The sequence below is a fragment of the Lepisosteus platostomus genome, chromosome 24, assembly GCF_059453375.1.
Source record: "Lepisosteus platostomus isolate fLepPlt1 chromosome 24, fLepPlt1.hap1, whole genome shotgun sequence".
Classification (NCBI taxonomy): domain Eukaryota; kingdom Metazoa; phylum Chordata; class Actinopteri; order Semionotiformes; family Lepisosteidae; genus Lepisosteus; species Lepisosteus platostomus.
Genome location: NC_142634.1, coordinates 17,181,304 through 17,199,595, shown reverse-complemented (window position 1 = coordinate 17,199,595; position 18,292 = coordinate 17,181,304). Strand labels below are relative to the sequence as shown.

Genomic DNA, 18,292 nt, shown 5'->3' with positions numbered 1-18,292 from the left:
ACTACCCCGGTTGCCCCCCCTTCCCTGCTTCTGCTGAATTAACCCCTCCTGACGTGTTTTACACCCTCCTGAAACACAAAGAAACAAATGCTATGATCCACTAAAACACTACAATACATATGGAATTCCCTGAATTTATTTTTCATAAACTCTTTCGGTGTTTGTTATTGCCTTTTTGAAAATGATGGACTTCCCAGTTTTCCATATTCACATTTTCTTCCACATCCGTCTGCTTCATCATCTACCTTGGGTGGGCCCTGCTGGTACAGAACGCCACTAGGAAAGTATTTCAAGCCACATCTACTCTCCCTTGAAAACAATACAAAAATCCATTTTCGAATCATTTCGTCCAATTCGGGGTCGCGGGGGAGCCGGAGCCCCTCCCAGCGAGCAGTGGGCACAAGGCAGGTACACCCTGGGTGGGACGCCAGTCCATCGCAGGACACCCACGCACAACAGGCACACACACTCACACAAGGGCCAGTTTCTCTGGAAGCCAGTCAACCGATCAGTATGTCTTCAGACTGCCGGGGGGAGCTGGAGCACCCTGGGGAAACCCATGTGAGCAAAATCCACCTGATCTGCCACTGGAGGGGCTCCAGTGCTGTGAGGCGGCAGTGCCACCCATCACACCACCATGCCTCTCGCCTCTCAGGGTGGAATCAGATGGGGACCTCCAGGAAAGACCTTGAATGGTTAGGTGGCAAATGGCTTGGAGGAGCAGAATAGATTTGCGTCACCTGTGTCCTGCTGTGCAAGAGGCAGTTCTACCTGACCTGCCATGGGCTTGCCTCTGTCCTCCATCCAGGCGCATCTCTTTCAAAGGCTCCCTGTCGGAGGCCGAGGTGCGGGAGAGCAGCCTGGAGCTCCTGCAGGTCTACCTGTCTGACATCATGGCCTCCATCATGAGCTCAGTAGCCCAGTGTCCTCCAGTCATGAGGGTGGCTTTCAAGCAGCTGCACAAGAGAGTGGAAGAGCAATTCCCAGAGCCAGAGAACGAGGTGAGAACTGCGCGTAGACGGGACCTGCTTTGCTTTTGTTCTCTTTCTCTCATGCATGATCTCAAACTGCCCTCTGCCTTGTTAAAGTGAGCACCACTGCAGTTTGTGTCAGGCTCTTATAGTAGGATGCACAAGCTCAGGCCAGCAGATGCCACCAGGTATTTATGAAGGTTTTTTCTTTTTGTTGCGTGTGTCCTGATGTTACCACAGTGGAACATGCCCCCATTAGCCTGAGTCCTGCTATCTATGGCATTTCCACAGTAATGGCTGCCTGCAGTAAATTCTGAAGGCTCTGAGTTTATGGGTCTCACATGGTGTAGCCAACTGTAGCTGTTGTCGTGACCCGGACTCAAGGGGGTCTGGGTCAATCGGGAATATTCCTGTCAACTCACAGGACTGGCGCAGTCTGGTGCAGCAGTTAGATGGACTCTGACATGGGTCCATTGCCATCTGCCCCATAAGGTCATAGTGACTTAACTCTGCACTGTACAATTCAACGCGGGGAAGCGAGCCACATTGTTTCCTACATGTACTCAGCCTGTCAACATGTCCTATTTCAATTTCATTAGGGCAATGAGTCAGCAGGTCGTGATGAATAATTATCAATGGCAGCGCACTGGTTAGCAGTGCTTCCCCGCAGCACTGGGGCCCTGGGTTCTATTATGGACCAGGGCGCTGTCTGTGTGGAGTTTACACACTTCCTGGGTCCATGTGAGTTTCCTCTGGGTGCTCTGCTTTCCTCCCACAGACCAAATACATACTGGTAGTTTAACGCCCTTCTGGGACGACAGGCCAGGCAGTTTTTGTGTGTCTCTGCGTGTCCTTGGAGGATTTATCCTGCCTTGTGCCTGCTGCTCGCTGGGACAGGCTCTAGCTTCCCCAGGATCCTGAACTGGAAGAAGCTGTTAGAATATTGATGGATATGGGTTCTATTTCACTATATACTGCCCTATAAAATAAAACCTGGTATACAGGTGTTTTGCAATTTTGTTCTTCTGTAGTTGGTTTTGTAATTTTATTGTGTGCATGAAATCAGAACACGAAAACAGCATGTTTTGGAACAGCCAGAGGTTTCTGGCTGTGTAAAAGCCAGAAAATTGCTGAAAGAATATTTTTCTTGATTACTTTAATGTGCCACACATCCATTTAAAACAGAGCCTGAAGTCACAGATTCTGAAATGCACAGTCTCACAGTCATTGAAGATGTCATGTTAAAATGTCAAGGAAAACAGAATCAAACTACACCAAAGATTTTGAGAGCACACCACATTAACACCAGGACAAGAAAGATCTCAAATGGTTACTGGTGTCAACGGCAAACTGTCATATTAACTGTATCAAAGACATTTGTGAGTTAGTTCTATGCAATAGAAGATTGGAAAATTACTGAACACCTGGAATTTAATTTCTATGCTCACGTACTCTGTTGTGCATGCAGAATTCTATGCAGAAATCAATGAGGTCATGAGAAACTATAATAAATGCTGTTAATGGAGAGGAGTACAAGAGAAGAGGATCTGTGCCACTGTTATACAATATCTGTCCCATTGTCTTGCATATGTTTCCTCCCTGATTCATCGTACGCACCTCTGCGTTACACCACGACACGAGGAAATGCTTAGCACCAGGGCTATAATTAACTCCACTCATTGTGTACTGAACTGGCAACAGAAGGCTGTGGGCAGTTTTCAACAATGGTGTCAGGACACCTTTAAATAGGAGCGCTCAGAGATGAAAAGTCCCCATTATCTCCTCAGCCCATTCAGGAAAAGCTCCACGCCACGATTCTTCATTGCCAGTGGAATATGAATGAGCTGCATTTCCATTAGTCTGGGACTCCATTGACAAGCCTCCTGGCTTGACTCACCAGCCAGTAGAAAGTGCCATGAAGATTTCAAAGTAAAAGAGCCAATCTCTTAGATCCTTAGGCCTCTGCTAATTGCTGCTTGGCTTTATCATGCTTAAAACAGTCCTGTCCATTTCTGGACCAACTGCTAAGACCAACTGCCACATTAGTGCTAGAAAATGTTTAGCAAAAATACTTTCCATACTTACAGTTGAGTTGTTCAATAAAACTATATACAGAAATATAGATCTAAATATTACTAGTAGTAGCAGTATTTAAAATGCAAATTTTAAGTCCAGTTATTTGTAAGGTCCAGTTACAAAGGTATAATTGAAACTCATCTAAGTTATAAGTTATAAGATCTGCCTTTACAGCAACATAACTACTTACAGTGCTCAACTAACTGAAATGTGACTGACATATCCCTGCAGCGATGGAGTTTTTGTCCTTAGCCTTCTCTGCACAGTAGTAGTTCCTAAGTAATGTCAGCACAGGAGCACTGTGCGTGACTTGTGCTTGGCATAGGTTTTAGCTTAAAAAAAACCCTGTTAGTCATCAATCTGTATTGCTCTAACAGTGAAATATAGAAACGTGTACAAATACACATGTGAACACACAGATCCGATCCACCAAACGGGATTTACTAAGAGCTTGTGTGGTGAGACTCATGGATATTTAACAACTTGCCAAGTAATTAAGTTGCACCGAACAGGAAGTAAAAAGTGAGTGATCCTTCTCCCTCAGCGCACGCAGCACATCGCCAGTGTGTGAGATCAAAGCATTCGCCTTCCTAGAAGAAAGTAGTTTCAGGGCTTAGATGATAGAGTCACAGCAACCCCTGAAGACAAGAGTGAGGTCATCCTTTAAAAAACACATGTACAGGGCGCTGCTCTTGATGAGTATATATGGCTGTACAGTATCTGCTTTGTTTTATGTCTGGTGTTGAAGTATCCCTGCGGCTTTAAATCAAAGAAGCAGATCTCTGTATGAAAGTAAATGCTGCTTCAAGCATTAGGCCTGCTCCCTCCCTCCCTCTCTGTTTCAGGATGTGAAGTATCTCGCCATCAGTGGGTTCTTCTTCCTGCGCTTCTTTGCCCCTGCCATCCTGACGCCCAAGCTCTTCAACCTCAGGGACCTCCACGCAGACACGCGCACTAGCCGCACCCTGCTGCTCCTGGCCAAGGTATGCCCACTCGCCCTGGGCACTGCACCCACACTCTAACGCACTGATGCACTGATGCCAGCAGCGAAGACGCTGGTGTTCGCTTCCACATACGGTTAACCTTTCACCTCAGTTGGTCCATTTCTCATCCACAAAGGCACACGCACCCCTGTCCACAGGGGAGTAATCAGTGTTTTCCAGCATCCTATAACTTTCTCCCGATTACATTCTCCTTCCTAACATGTTGTTACAGTGTGAAAAGAGAGATACGAAAGTCAGTGCTTATATCGTATTTCAGCCAGGCTCATGTGAATTCCTGCTGCCCTGTCAGTCTGAACAAATATAAATACAGTATATCCACCCACTTCATCCCAGACACAAGATAGCTGGAGCCTATCCTGGCAAGCAATGGGCACAAGGCAGGATACATCCTGTATGGGACACCAGCCATCTCAGGACGGACAGACAGACAGACACACACACATTTACACCAGGGCCAGTTTTCCCAGAAGCCTATTAACCTCGTACTATCTCTTTGGACTGAGGGAGGAAACTGGAGCACCCAGGGGAAACCCACACAAACACTGGAAAGAACATACAAATACAAATGTCAAGCAGACAGCACCCCGGGTCTAGAATTGAACCCAGGGCTCCCAGCACTGCTACCCGAGGCAGCTATGCTAATTACTGCACCACTGTACTGCCCCACAAATATATTATATAAAATAAAAATTCAAACTTTCAGTTAAAACGAAGGCAGCTTCCTTTCTCTACCACATATATATTCAGATGAAAAACTCATTAGTATGTACACCAAGGATTTTATTTCCTGCAAATTGAAGCTGGTAAGAGGTTACTAAAAAAGTAAATATTTTTTTATTTTTACTTTATACTCATTTCAAGACTGTTCTATACATTACGAAGAACATTTGGATTTATTGTTCTGATGTATTGCATATTTTATAGGGTACCTGTGCTAAGCACATTTGCAATTTTAACAGGACTTTTAGAAGCCGCCTAAATATTCCCATTTATAACTGTGCTGTTCTATCCTGACAATTTTCATGATTTTGGCATGTTATTCTTTAGAATCCTTGATTAGTTATATAAAGCATCTTAAATTTGATTAATAAAATCATAGTACAAATCATTGTAGTTGAAATCCTTATTCAAGTAAGGGTCAATATTTAATAGTGAAGATGGTTCAGGTGCTCAGTTTCCACGATATGAATATTGTTATCACTGGTATTTTTAAATGTGAAAAACAAAATACAGACAAAAGCAGACAAGGAATAAACAAGGAATACTGTACATACTAAAGTTGAAGCAGATGAATTCTGATCAATTGATATTCCCAGTTTCCTCGGTGAGGTACTATTCAATCTGTTATTTAAAAACAACAAAGGGGGAAATTTTTAAGAGCTGGAAATAGGTTTGGTGTGTTTTTTAAATAATTCCTCTTCAATCTTTTGACATTTCAGTTGAAAGAACAGGTTTTCCCCTAGACTCGCTGAGTAAAAGCTTGTGTCTTTCACTGCGTCATTTCATTCCAGAGCCCTTCTGCAGAGCGGGGACAGTTAGATGTCACTCACCTGCAGATGGGAGCTGTCTGCGGTTCTGAAATCCTGTTGCTATGCGTCTGAAACAGAAAAGTTCTATTTTTACTCAATCCGCCTGGGATTTCAAAGCACGGCCGGCGAGTGTGAAATGGAAATGGGGTTCTTCCCCGAACTGCTGGCCGTCCAGGTGTGGGGAGGACAAAGGGGTCTCGTGTCCATCTCCTGGTCTCCTGGGACATGTGGGGGATCTTTTTCATCCGCTGAGAGTTGGGGGGCGGGGGGGTGGAGAGGAGAAGAGGTAACAGATTGAAAAAGAGAATGAAAGGTTAACAGAAAATACAATCAATTCTTATTTCAGAAAACGGGAGATTACTTGGTTTGTGTCAGTTTGTGTTTGGTTTGCGAAAAATTTAGAGTTCTTCAGAAAACCACATCACAGTCATCCAAGTAGCAGTGTGGTGGAGAAGAATTTTCTACATTTTAGTGACAAGTTTTAATCAAAATAATTTCAGCTTTTAAATTACATATGTACAAATAAAATACAAAAATTAAAGATCTTGTATCTTAAATTTTATTTTTAATGGCCATATGGAAATACTATTATATGAAAAAATATCAAATTGAAATAAAACTTACTGGCAGCATAAAGGTAGAAAATAAAACTATATGCCTATTAAATTACTGTTACAGCAGCATTAACATTAACATAACTTTAGTTTTGCTAGTTGTTAAACTTGAAAGTGCTGTTTTCAACAAAACTGATATTTTGTAGATAAACTGCTAACTTGTGGATGTTCTGTGCTTTTTTCTTAGGCAAGAAAACAGCTTTGTTTTTAGATACAGTAGCTGTGGGTTTTTAAAAGGCCTTTCAAAATAAGGAGATATAGGTCAATATATACATTTATCAGCTCAGATAAAAAATGACACAAATGATTAAAGTGACAAGCGTGACTGTCAGCACAACATCTATTTACAGTGCAGCTCTGGGGATGGCTCTGTGGCTCGGCTATTAACGGTACACACAGTAATATCTTAACAGGACCACCCAACATGGAAGGCACAAATAATTTATTGAGAGAGCCAGGAGTGTATTAATACCAGGTTGCTGTGTGGAGCTGGAAGGGATTTTGTAAAAATAAATCCTTAAATGTAAAAGCTTTTTTTTATCTCTTTTGTCTTGGGATAAACAGTTGCAAATTAATCCAATAACACAGCAAGGATTATTTACACTGTCTTCTTCTCCTGTGTTTAAATTTCATGCATCCTGTTGAATTATTCTTGGATTACTGGATTTGTTTCTGCTTTAATTACAGAGGCTTTTCAAATGTTTCCCTAAAACTGGAAGTGTAGAACTGTGCTGGAGATATAAAGCACTGCTGTACAGTCTTCTATTTATGCACCACGTATCCACCAATAGGCTAATGATTGTGATATATTTCCTAAATCTACTGTACTGTTTTTTTAGGGGGAACAGCTGGTCAGCATCACACATAGCAGTATAAAAAGATCATATAATAAGTCAAAAGAAATCAAATCACAAGCTAATTCCCATCCTATGAGCACTCCTTTAAGAGCCACAGCCTTTTTAAGATGAATATTCATTTGCTTTAGGTAAGATGAATCTTTAACTCACATTTATACATAGACTTTACATAGAATAAATACTAATCATACTTGCTTGAGTTTTAAGAATTAGTGTATTATATACAAGTTCCATGCCCACTCATTTTGACATTTATGCAAACTGTGGAAATGGCTTTCTGTTTATGATGTTGAAGGCTTGAAGTAATTAAATAGTGTTACAGTGCAAAGTGATCTTCCTTTTAGCAAAACAAGTGAGTTCCGTACCTTGTCAAAAGAAGGGAGATTCACAGGACACATGAAAATGGATCCTAGGGGATGTGTTTCACTTCTCCTGTGAGTGTTGCAGCAGGACAGATCATGAAGGATGCTCATTGGTCAGCTTCTTCATCCTGGCCCTCTGGGTTGTAACTACATGACTCTTGTGCTCCGGCAGGCAGTTCAGAGTATTGGGAATCTGGGGCTGCAGCTGGGCCATGGAAAGGAACAGTGGATGACCCCCCTGCACCCCTTCATCCTGCGCAGTGTGGGTTCTGTCAGGGACTTCCTGGACAAACTCATCGACATCGACAATGACAACGGTGAGTCACACACACCCCGCCAGGTTTGCATGTTGGAATTATGCTTGTGGTGGCTTTAGCAGCACAAGAACTGTTACTGTCAGAATAAGGTTGAGCTGAAAAAGGTGTCCATGCCTGTTTTTCCAGTTTCATAGTTCTGCAGGATTTCTGTGTCAGTATTTTTCATGTATGTTTTAGTTCAGTTTGATGTCTTGGCATTATGTCACAACAACAGCTCCTGTACAGCACGGGGAGAATGGGAAAGGACAGGCATGCTCCTCCAATCTACCCACCCCTCTGAGCCAGTCATCCTTCCACATGCTGCAAGCTCCACCGTATCTTATAGGAGAGTCAGTTCTGATTGGAGGAGCATGGCCTCTCTCAGTGATGTCACTGCAAGCAACCAGGAAGTCGCAGGAGTCACTGTTTCCTGTGAGAAACCCTAGTTAACCCTAGCCCTGGTCTGCTTTAGGGTCAGGATTAAGGCTGGAATGCCTGAAATACCTAAATGTACTCCATCTGAATTCTAATCCAAAGCTTAAATCTATACATATCATGCTCTGATGCTATAATGCACCCAGGTACATATTAGCGGTTTCAAAACTGAGAGTGACATCATTAACCTCAAGAATGGACTTAAGAAATCATCAAAGGTACCAGCTGTGTCAAATTTACCAAGATCTCATTCCTCAGGATTTTATTTAGAGATATTTTCTATCATGGCTATATGTTGCCTAATTGAACCAATTTGCTCAGTCACACACTTTTTTTAACCTTCAGCATTTTAAATCCTTTATCAATTTGCCAGTGAAGTTTTAATCTGGCAGGGCTCTGTGTACTGTACATTAAACACCTCTGTGTTACCTCGTTATTTTTGTAATTTCCATCTAAGTCTAAAAGCATCGTAGACTCTATCAACACCTTCACTAGGCAACTGATAACTGGAAGTGGTATTTATAAGGAGTGTTTTGATCAATGTCTCAGCCTCACAGCAAATTAGACTTAATGTTAAACAAACAGACATCACAGCCCACCCCCACTTCTGGTCACAGTACCTAAAAAGGCATGCTCTTCACAAGGCGAAATAAGGCTCTTGACTGCTTATTTTTAGTAGGTTTTGTAAAGAAGGATGTCATTGAGGGATGCTCTGCTTATTCTTATTTCATGATTTTTATCCTCTAGAAATATGTATTATAGGTAGCATCCACATTTTGGTATCTCTTTGCACCCTCATGGAACATCAGTCAATGAGAGAGTTCTAGCCATCTTTAAATCCCCAACTGTTGAAGATGTGAAAGAAGCGCAGCTGAATGCTCATTTGCTGAGCTGGGCTAAGAACGGGAGAAAGCAGATGAGCTGAAAGTCAGAAATGGCATGGCAAATAACAGCCTGTCAATCAGTAGCCTTTTGCGGCACTCTTCCTGTTATTCGCTTAGGCCTGGGAAGATTCCTGATCTCAAGATATTTCATAAAGTGACCGTTTTTCTTTCCAATTTCTGGAAATTGGATTCTGGGTCTCACTGGCCTGCAGTAACAAGAGGTAGAGTGAAGAAGAACCATGATCCATGACTGACATTATGGCTGTCCGAATGTCAAAGTAACACAAGGAGCAGAGCTCACTGAGGCGTTTGTCTTTGGGCAAATCATATTAAAACCAGTATCAGGTTGCTGTAAAAAGTGAGTCTGTGGCAGAACGCCCTGCTGCTTATACCGGTGTCATTTGCTGGTGCCAAGTTATTATTGAATTCCCCACAATAGGCTGCCTGTGAAATATTAATGTCAGGCTAGGAGCTGATACTCTGCCTCCGAGATGCTGGGGTGAAGGCCACTCATCTGCGCAGCCAACAATCCTAACAACACAGAAGAGGGAGCCCATTCAGCCTCAACTAGTGTCACATGTCTTTTGGTGTAGCTGCTGCAGAGCCATTGTGTCCATGTAGGTACAAATTAGTCCTCCTAATTAAATATCGCTTTCTAATCCTGCCTCTCATCTGCAAAGCCAATTTCCTCCAGAGGAGCGAAACCTTAAAAAAATAATTTAACAACTGATAGTTGATATGGAGGGGGAAAAGCAGTTCACCCTTTTCTTAATAACGTGTGAAAAGATAAGACACTCCCAGGAATGTACAAGAACATCCAGTGCCTTTGCTAATTGAGCCACTCAGCAGCTGAATGTTGCAATAATTGTGAGTGCTATTTGTAGAATCCATCCATTTTCTAACCACTTCATCCAGTTCATAGTTGCAGGGGAACCAGAGCCTCAGCAAGCAACAGGCTCCAGGCAGGATACACCCTGGACGGGACGCCAGTCCATTGCAGGGCACACACAAACACACACCAGGAATGACTTAACCCAACAGTATGTCTTTGGACAGTGAGAGAGAGAGAAAGCGAGCCAAACTGGAGGGTATGTAGGTCACCTGAGGGAAACCTAAGTGAACACAAACTCCATAGGGGTAACACCCCAGCTCCAGGACTGGACCCAGGGCTCCAGTGCTGTAAGGCAGTAGTCCTAACCACTGCTCCACCATGCCACTCAAGTGTAGACTCCTACCATCTTATATCAAGGCACTGCATACTGTACAAGGCCAAGCTGTGAGACGATTACCTGCTTGTATCTGCTCCTTAAGAAGCATCACGAGTCACAACAAGTGTGATGTCTTGTGATGCATATGTATTATCTCCCTGCCAAAGTGACATATTTTAACATGGCTGGGCTTTTGTATGAAAAAACTTTTTATCTTTCTGTGTACTTTTTTTTACATTTGGTATAGATAGGATTTTAGTTAAAGCTATTTTTATTTATCAGAAACATTAATTTGGAAAGATAATGATGAAAGTCTTCAGGCCTGAAATATTCAAGAGTGTTCAACTTCACTTCTGGAGGTTCTGGAGGCTGTCCCAGATTCTGTTAATTGATTGGTCTAATGAGCAGATTACACGAATAGTTGCACAAATCTTCACATTAAAAACCATGAAAGAGGTGTTAAGTTGACCAATACATTAATCCCCCCATCTGTTATCAGAAAAGCCCTTATTTCTGGTGAAAGTAATTTCAAGCAGGAGTATATCTGGAAGCACAACCAAAGACCAGGACTGCAGGGTGACTCCACCCTTACAAGGTGCATACTGTACATACAATAACAGTTCCTCTCAAAAGAGCTTAGAAATGTCAAAAGCTTTATGCTATGAACATGGAACAATGTTGGAATAATTTACTGTACTTCTCCTGCTTTGGGCTATGATTGTTAGTGGATCAGGGTTAAAAAACCCGGTCATTAAGAAACAGTTTGGAGCAATGGTAAAGGTTCTAGACTCATAGAGATCTGACAGAGGGGATACACTAGTTATAGGGCAGAATGACCTATAACCTGCGAATGACAAAGGTCTCTTCGGGTTTCATATTGAAGGTGCTTAGAAAGTGCTCTCTGCGTGCCATAGAGCAAAATCTACCCATAGATCTTCGTGTTTAACCAAGAAGACGAAGCAAAGTGACTGTAGCAGGTCCTTCCCCAGGCTTTGATCTGGGCCAGTTAATTACACTTTAAACATTAACAGTGTCAATAAAGTACATCTATATAGAAGTGTTAAATGTCGTTTTGTTTTGTGTTTGTTTCTGTAGACTGTGTTCTGCTCATACGGCGGAGTAGCTCCACCTTGTGTTAGTTTTAAAGAAGTACACTTGGTAATGACTGCGTTTGGAACATACACATTTCTCACATGTGCACATCAACTTACTGTATGTTACATCTCTGGAAGAAATCTGGCTTCACCTGTCCTATTATCAGTTACTGTAAAACATTGTTTAAAACAGTGTGTCAGGAGTTTCCCAGAGATGCAATACAAGGTTACAAAACAGCTTCTTATCCTTTGATAAAACTTCAAGAATTCATATTACAATAATGCTTATGTACTCCTCTGTGTTTCTTACGTCTAAAAACTATTGAGAGCAAATTCCACACCTCTCAAATGTTAAAATCTGTGACATTTTTATTGTGGAAACAGTGTTGTTTTGTGAGAAAAGTAGCATCTTTCACATCTGGGTATCCGCATTCCAGTAAAATCTTCTGTGATGATAATGTACTGATCCCTAGGTTTGTATTATTTTCCATTCACATTATCCTGCCCTTTTTGTTTTGTGTACCATGAACAAGAACAGCACAGTTCTTTGTAATTATTTTAAAGCAGAATTTGTATATTGAATATATGACCTCCCATTTCATATCTATGTCACCCAAAGTTAAGCTAAAGGTTATCCTGCATTAAGTTCTTTAATTCAACAGTATTTGCTCTAAAGAAGCACAGTTGGCTTTGGTGTTACGGCACAACACAAACATACCTGGGAAGATACGAAGCTCACCAGGTAGGGTAAGTTCCCGACAGGGCCTGGACTCCTGTCCCACAAAGCACTGGGACAGCACTGTTGTTCACAGCATGTGAGCTCTCTGTTGCCCCTGCAGTGCCGGAGGCTCACCAGCGAGCGGTGTTCCTGCCCTCGGTGACGGTGAAGGAGGGTTACCTGCACAAGCGCAAGGCCGAGGGGGGGCAGCTCCTGCCCCGCTTCGCCTTCAAGAAGCGCTACTTCTGGCTGAGCAGCGAGGCGCTCTCGTACGCCAAGACTCCGGACTGGCAGGTTGGTCGGCCTCCGTTTCTGTTTGTTATCTTGGGGCTTGATCTCCAGTAGTCCAGTAGCTGGCATCAGTCCACAGTCCTCTATTGCCCCCAGGTCTTTAGTTTTCCAGCCTTCAACCCACACTGGCCGGGATAACTTCTGCACAAGCTGAATCATTTTTTTCCAGTCCCAAGTGGTCTGCTGAGAACTGAAAATAATGTTATTGCACGGCACACTACACACTTATGAACAAATGCATCTTTCAAGAAGTCACAAACCCCAGCCAAACAGGCTGAGGAAGAGACGCTCACTTTCACATGTTCATCCATCCACCCATTTCCTGATCACTTTCAGGGTCGTGGTGGCTGGAGCCCTTCCCAGCAAGCAACAGGTGCACAGCAGGGTTCCACCTGGATATAACGCCAGTCCATCACAGGGCACACGCAGACACAGACACAAGCACGTACACTCTCACACCAGGGCCAATTAATTCACCAATATAGAACCCACATAATCATGAGAGCATTCAAACTCCACAGACAAGCCTGGCAGACCTGCCAGACCCCAGGTCAGGCCTCGAACCCAAGACCCCAGCGCCGTGGGGCAGCAGTGCTGACCACTGTCCCACTCTGCCTCCCTTCATATTTTCAGTGCAAGAGAATTTCACACTCCACTTTGGTATTCAGAATGATTTTGCCACACCTCCCTCTGCTATGAACTTCCCAGGGGCACAGTCATTACATGAAATGTAACAGCTGGGTACCTTTACAGCACCTTGTTGATGACGTAAGGCACCAATGCCTGATGATACATCCCCCACACTTGCTTGTAAAAATGTTAGTGACTCAACAATGTTGTCCAAATGATGAGGACAGCATCCATCCGTTTGCGTGTTACACCAGTTTGTAGCACTTACCAATATGTTCCATCTCGCCTACCCACACTGGACCGTGTCCAAAATGCTGACTGGTAGCTGCTCACACCAATTGATATGACACACTTCACTGGTCCAATGAAACATGCTTTCTCAGGCCTCCTTGTATCACCCTTTCTGCCAAATAATATTGATCCATTTTCATACTGTCCTGTCCAGACCACCTCATGTCACAGCTATAGTCCATAAATATCGATAACAATCCATCCCTCCCTAGAAAGCCACTTAATCCCGTCAAGAGTCACAGCAATAAACACTAATGAAATGTGTAAATATATTACACCCATAACAGGGAAAATTCATTTGATAATATATTTTATTAAAAAAACATTATGTACACATAATTGATGCCATTTATGATGCTAGAAACACTAATGTGAAGCAAGTTTAGTAACAGTAGAGACAGATATTGCCATTTCTTGTGTCAGGGGATCCTAGTGAAAGAACTTGATATAACCATTCTTGATGCTAATTCTACCTCTGTGCAACTGTCTAACGGCTTCCATGGAAGGTTTAGAGCTACCTTTGAACTCCTAGCTAGTGAGCAAAGCTTCAGAGCTGTGAGATTTTAACACACCCCTGACCAAGAAAAAGACAAAGTCTCAAATTTACCCAGCAAAAATGCTGCCCATGGAACGATCACATTTCAGCTGGCTAGCAAGACACTTGCCAAAACCTTTGGCCTCTTTCAGTCTGTTGGTTCATTAATTTATTTCCTTTAAACCCAGAACCTCAGTAGCAGGAGGTAATTATCTATAGCAGCCCCCTTTGTTAACGAGCTGCTCATTTGCAAGGAAGCTTTTTCCTCGACAAAGGGAGTGATGCGCCGAATGATAAGGGTGGTGCTTTGCACAGGGCACGTTCTTTTGTGCCTCAGAATAAAGGAATGGATGTTCACATGCAATAAATCATGCAGATATTCCTGCGATGTAAATCAAGCCCGGCAGCCTCAAAGCAATCGCCTCCCTCCTCCCCCTGCTCTGGAAGTGAGCCTGATTTGCACATTAAAGTGCCTTGCATTTCCTCCTGATGTTGAGGCACATACTGGGACACATCTCATTAAAGCATTGCTGCACTTGCACCTTCTGCTTTGGACAGTCTTTCACTGGCAGAACTTTTGAGTTTTTCAGTAGTCTGAGCAGCTCCTCATCGCCTTTACTAAACCACTGTGAATAAAACATTGAGTGACGTGGAATGCTTCAGTTTAGGATTTGCACATTAGGTGCAGGCTTTGTGCTCTTTCCTTAAAAGACTGAACGTTTTCCACAGATGTGAATCCACACACCACATTATTACATGCCAGTGTGAACTGTGGAATTCACAGTGGTTATGGGAGTTTGGTTGTGGAATTCAGCCCATCACAGAATGCTTCACTGCACTAGACATGTTAACATCCCTCAAGAAAGGCCACAGAAAATGAGGATCATCTGTTTAACATTAGGGTGACATTTAATTATGCTTATATAGTACTTTTCATCTATATAAGGTTTATTACCTACAGGAGAGGCACCCACTTCATCCACCACTGAAGCACAGCACCTAGTTTAGGGACTTACACACCAGCAGGCCCATTATACAGCAGATCCAGTGGAGAAATGAGAAATTACTCTACCAGAGGGAAAATATTAAAGAAGATTGTCCAGATTGCACAAGCCCAGAGCAGCATTTAGCCCGGAAACCAGGGCACTACTGCTATTTGAGAAAGTGCCATGTGACCATTAATGACTAGATAGTCAGAACATCTTTTTAACATCATATCATAAGGATGGCCACCTAGCCTAGCCTTCCCTTTGACCTCCAGGTACCACAGGTACTATCGATTAGGCAGTGTCCTGACTGATAGGTAAGAACAATTAACGTGAGCCTGTCTGTCTCTCCCAGGTTCGCTCCTCCATCCCTATCCAGCGCATCTGTGCTGTGGAGCGAGTGGACGAAAATGCTTTCCAGCAGCAGAACATGATGCAGGTCATAACTCAGGACAACGACGGGCAGCTCCACACCATGTACATCCAATGCAAGGTGACTTGTTAGTTTGCCTGCATGAACAGCAGTTTGAAAACCATAGGTTTCAGCACACAGCTATGGTAGAACTTGTGTGACAATGGCTCCTGGTCTGAGTCCAACCCAGTGAGCATCTGTTCCTCTCTGCAGAATGTGAATGAGCTGAACCAGTGGCTGTCGGCCATTAGGAAGGCCAGCATCTACAATGAGCGGATGCTGCCATCCTTTCACCCAGGAGCCTTTCGCAGTGGCCGGTGGACCTGCTGCCTGCAGAGTGACAGGACAGGCAAGGACCAGCTCCCTGTCTCTCAGTGTCTCTCAGTCTGGGAAATATCACTCTCCGCAGAGCGCAGGAACCTCATCTGTAGCCCTGTAGGACTGTAGAGTCTATTCTGGAAAGTCTGGTAATGGGTGAAGACAAATCTAACTTTTCAGGGATGACATTCATAAGCAGCACATTTTGTTGAGGTATGAGGGTCTTCACAAAGGGAAGATCTCTTTAAGGGGCAGAATTGTCAGTTTGCTCTTGAACGGGCTCTAGTTCTACGAAGAGTGTGATTGCTCTTCCAAAAATAGAGGATGAAGCTTTAAACCAACTGACTTTTCCAAGCTGCCTTATTATATAAGCCAAAATTGTATAGGTATGTATTTATGTGAAATGGTCCCCTTTAACCTAGCATTGTGGCAATGGAGGACCTACAGTACATACATGAATACATGAGGTCTCAGTAACCTGAAAAACAATCTGTTGGAAATTGTGGAACAAGGATCTGAGGCCTGACCAACCCTGGAGTAAATACAGCACCTTCCAATCCTGATTTAATCTGTTACCTTTTTAACCTAATGCAGGGTGATGTGGGATTCTTCCTTCTAACCTCTGTTCATAAAGGAAAGCAAACTGTGCTTTCCCTGTCTGGACATATTTCCACACCAGACTCCTGCAGAGCCATCTGACACAGGGTGCTCAGAGACACTGCTTTGTTACAGTTTCCTATATGGCATTATTTTTAGGTAGTCAGCTTAGGCGGACAGAGTTAATGTATTTTTGGTCCTCGTCCTTGGCAGTACACTTTTTTCTGATAGCAATGGGCGTCTGGCTTCCAGCTAAATGTCTGTCCCTTTCTTCTCTCTAGTGCTGGGCTGCAGTCGCACCCACTCCGCTGTGACCCTGGGTGACTGGAGTGACCCTCTGGACCCTGATGCAGAGACACAGACCATTTACAAGCAGCTGCTGCAGGGCAGAGACATGCTCAGGTCAGTCAGCATGCATCCATATCCTGTACGGACCAATTCAGCTTTCTCTCATGCTTTAGCACTTCCTGTTATATCAGAAGGGGCAAAGAGACTTGGAACAGACTGCAGCCATTTACGGGACCCCCCCCCCCACCAAAATTATGAAGAGCTGCAATAATCCATCCATCCATCTTCTAACCATCCTATCCCAGCAAGCAACAGGTGCAAGGTGAAGACACCCTGGACAGGACGCCAGTCCATCACAAGGGGACGTACTCACACCAGGGCCAGTTCTTCCAGAGACCAGTTACCCTACCAGTAGGTCTTTGGACTTTGGGAGGAAACTGGAGCATCGAGTGAATGAGGAAATATGACAGTGTTTTTGATCAGAGTGACAACAATGCTAACACCCAGATCAATTCCCCAGGAATAATCCATCATGCCAAGTTTAGCACATCCAGGTTGACCCCAGGCCATACGCCCAGCTCAGTTAACCAGCTGTTGCTGGTTATTGTTGCTATGCAGTTACTCTGAGTGTAGCTAGGCTCTGGTTATTTTTGCAAATACGTTGGAGAGCAAACAAGAATATTTAAGCAATGCAATTCCAAAATCCACCAGAAGAGGTCAGGGCTCTAGCAGAGAAGACGTTTCCCCTCATGCAGTAAAGGAGGAATTTGCCAGCAGATGGCAAAAAGATGGTGAAAAAAGTCTTCACAAAAACGGGAATCATGCCAAGAAGACGCAATTGATTTGTGAAACACTCCTGGGAAGTTAAATTGACTTGTTGTGTGTAAATGCTGTATTATATTTGGATAGAAAATTCCTACTGCTGATTTTTCTCAGACAGTAGCCTGTTATGGACAGACTAACAGACAGGCACAGGCACTGAACTCTTTATCTGTACTGTAACCCAATGGGAACTTTCAAAGAAGTAATACCCCATTGAGTGCTCACAAGTCAATCACAAACTTTACTAGCATATTTCACAAAGGAAAGACAATCTGTAAGTAAAACAGGTGACTAGGCATTATTCATTTGTTACAATGTGGATGCATGGGTGGATTTTCCTTCTCCCTGCTTGCGCACACGACGAAACAACCATAAGGAAAAAGCAACCTGTCTTTGCATGTTCTCAAGTTTTCTGCGGACTGCTCTCTGCGTATTTGCATGTGACTTGAGCCTTGTGATCCCAGGAAACAGTATCTGGAATGTGTGGACGCGGAGACGGCCATGGATGAGGAGGAGCGCAGACACAGCCCCCGCATGCCTCCAGGTAGGGCAGACGCAGCCGGGAGGACATCATTACGCATGGCAGCCCAGCAGCTGGGACAAGGATTCAGCAGCTTAGTTTACACAGAATGCTTAACTTTCTCGTTGCAGCACGTAGGTGGTGGCACCTTCTGTGAGTAGGAAGCAGGCAGCAGATACAGTATGTGTAGCTACTGTATATGTTGCAATGATATCAGTGACACATTGAATTAAATTGACATCATTGGCCACTATTACAGTTCGCAGTTGTATGATTTCAATGAAGAAAATGCAACAAATTTTGCAGCAGTGAGTACAGTCCTATTACCACATACTGTTGTCACAGCTAGGTGCTTGTAGACATTATGAGATGAGATGTATTTGGGGGAGCGTCGCTCACTTATTCCAGGACGAACTTCTGACACTGGCAGAACAGTCAGTGGCTGGACCGGCTGTCCTGTCTCCTGTGCTTTCAGATCGCTGTCCTGTCCGGTTAATTAATCTGACAAGGTGTACATGCCTTTGTCCCGGGCAGTCACAGCCGTGACCAGGAGG

General features: G+C 43.6%; 1 protein-coding gene across 2 annotated transcripts in view; it reads left to right on the top strand.

The window, feature by feature from the left end:
• Nucleotides 1-18,292, top strand: part of rasal1a (RAS protein activator like 1a (GAP1 like)) — a 66,694-nt gene that overhangs the window by 43,483 nt on the left and 4,919 nt on the right. For both annotated transcript variants that reach the window (XM_088617945.1, XM_088617946.1), the window contains 8 exons: nt 809-1,001; nt 3,893-4,030; nt 7,586-7,730; nt 12,170-12,342; nt 15,137-15,274; nt 15,407-15,542; nt 16,390-16,510; nt 17,683-17,762. In XM_088617945.1, the coding sequence (XP_088474071.1) occupies nt 809-1,001; nt 3,893-4,030; nt 7,586-7,730; nt 12,170-12,342; nt 15,137-15,274; nt 15,407-15,542; nt 16,390-16,510; nt 17,683-17,762 (1,124 nt within the window). The remainder of the gene's footprint in view (nt 1-808; nt 1,002-3,892; nt 4,031-7,585; nt 7,731-12,169; nt 12,343-15,136; nt 15,275-15,406; nt 15,543-16,389; nt 16,511-17,682; nt 17,763-18,292) is intronic.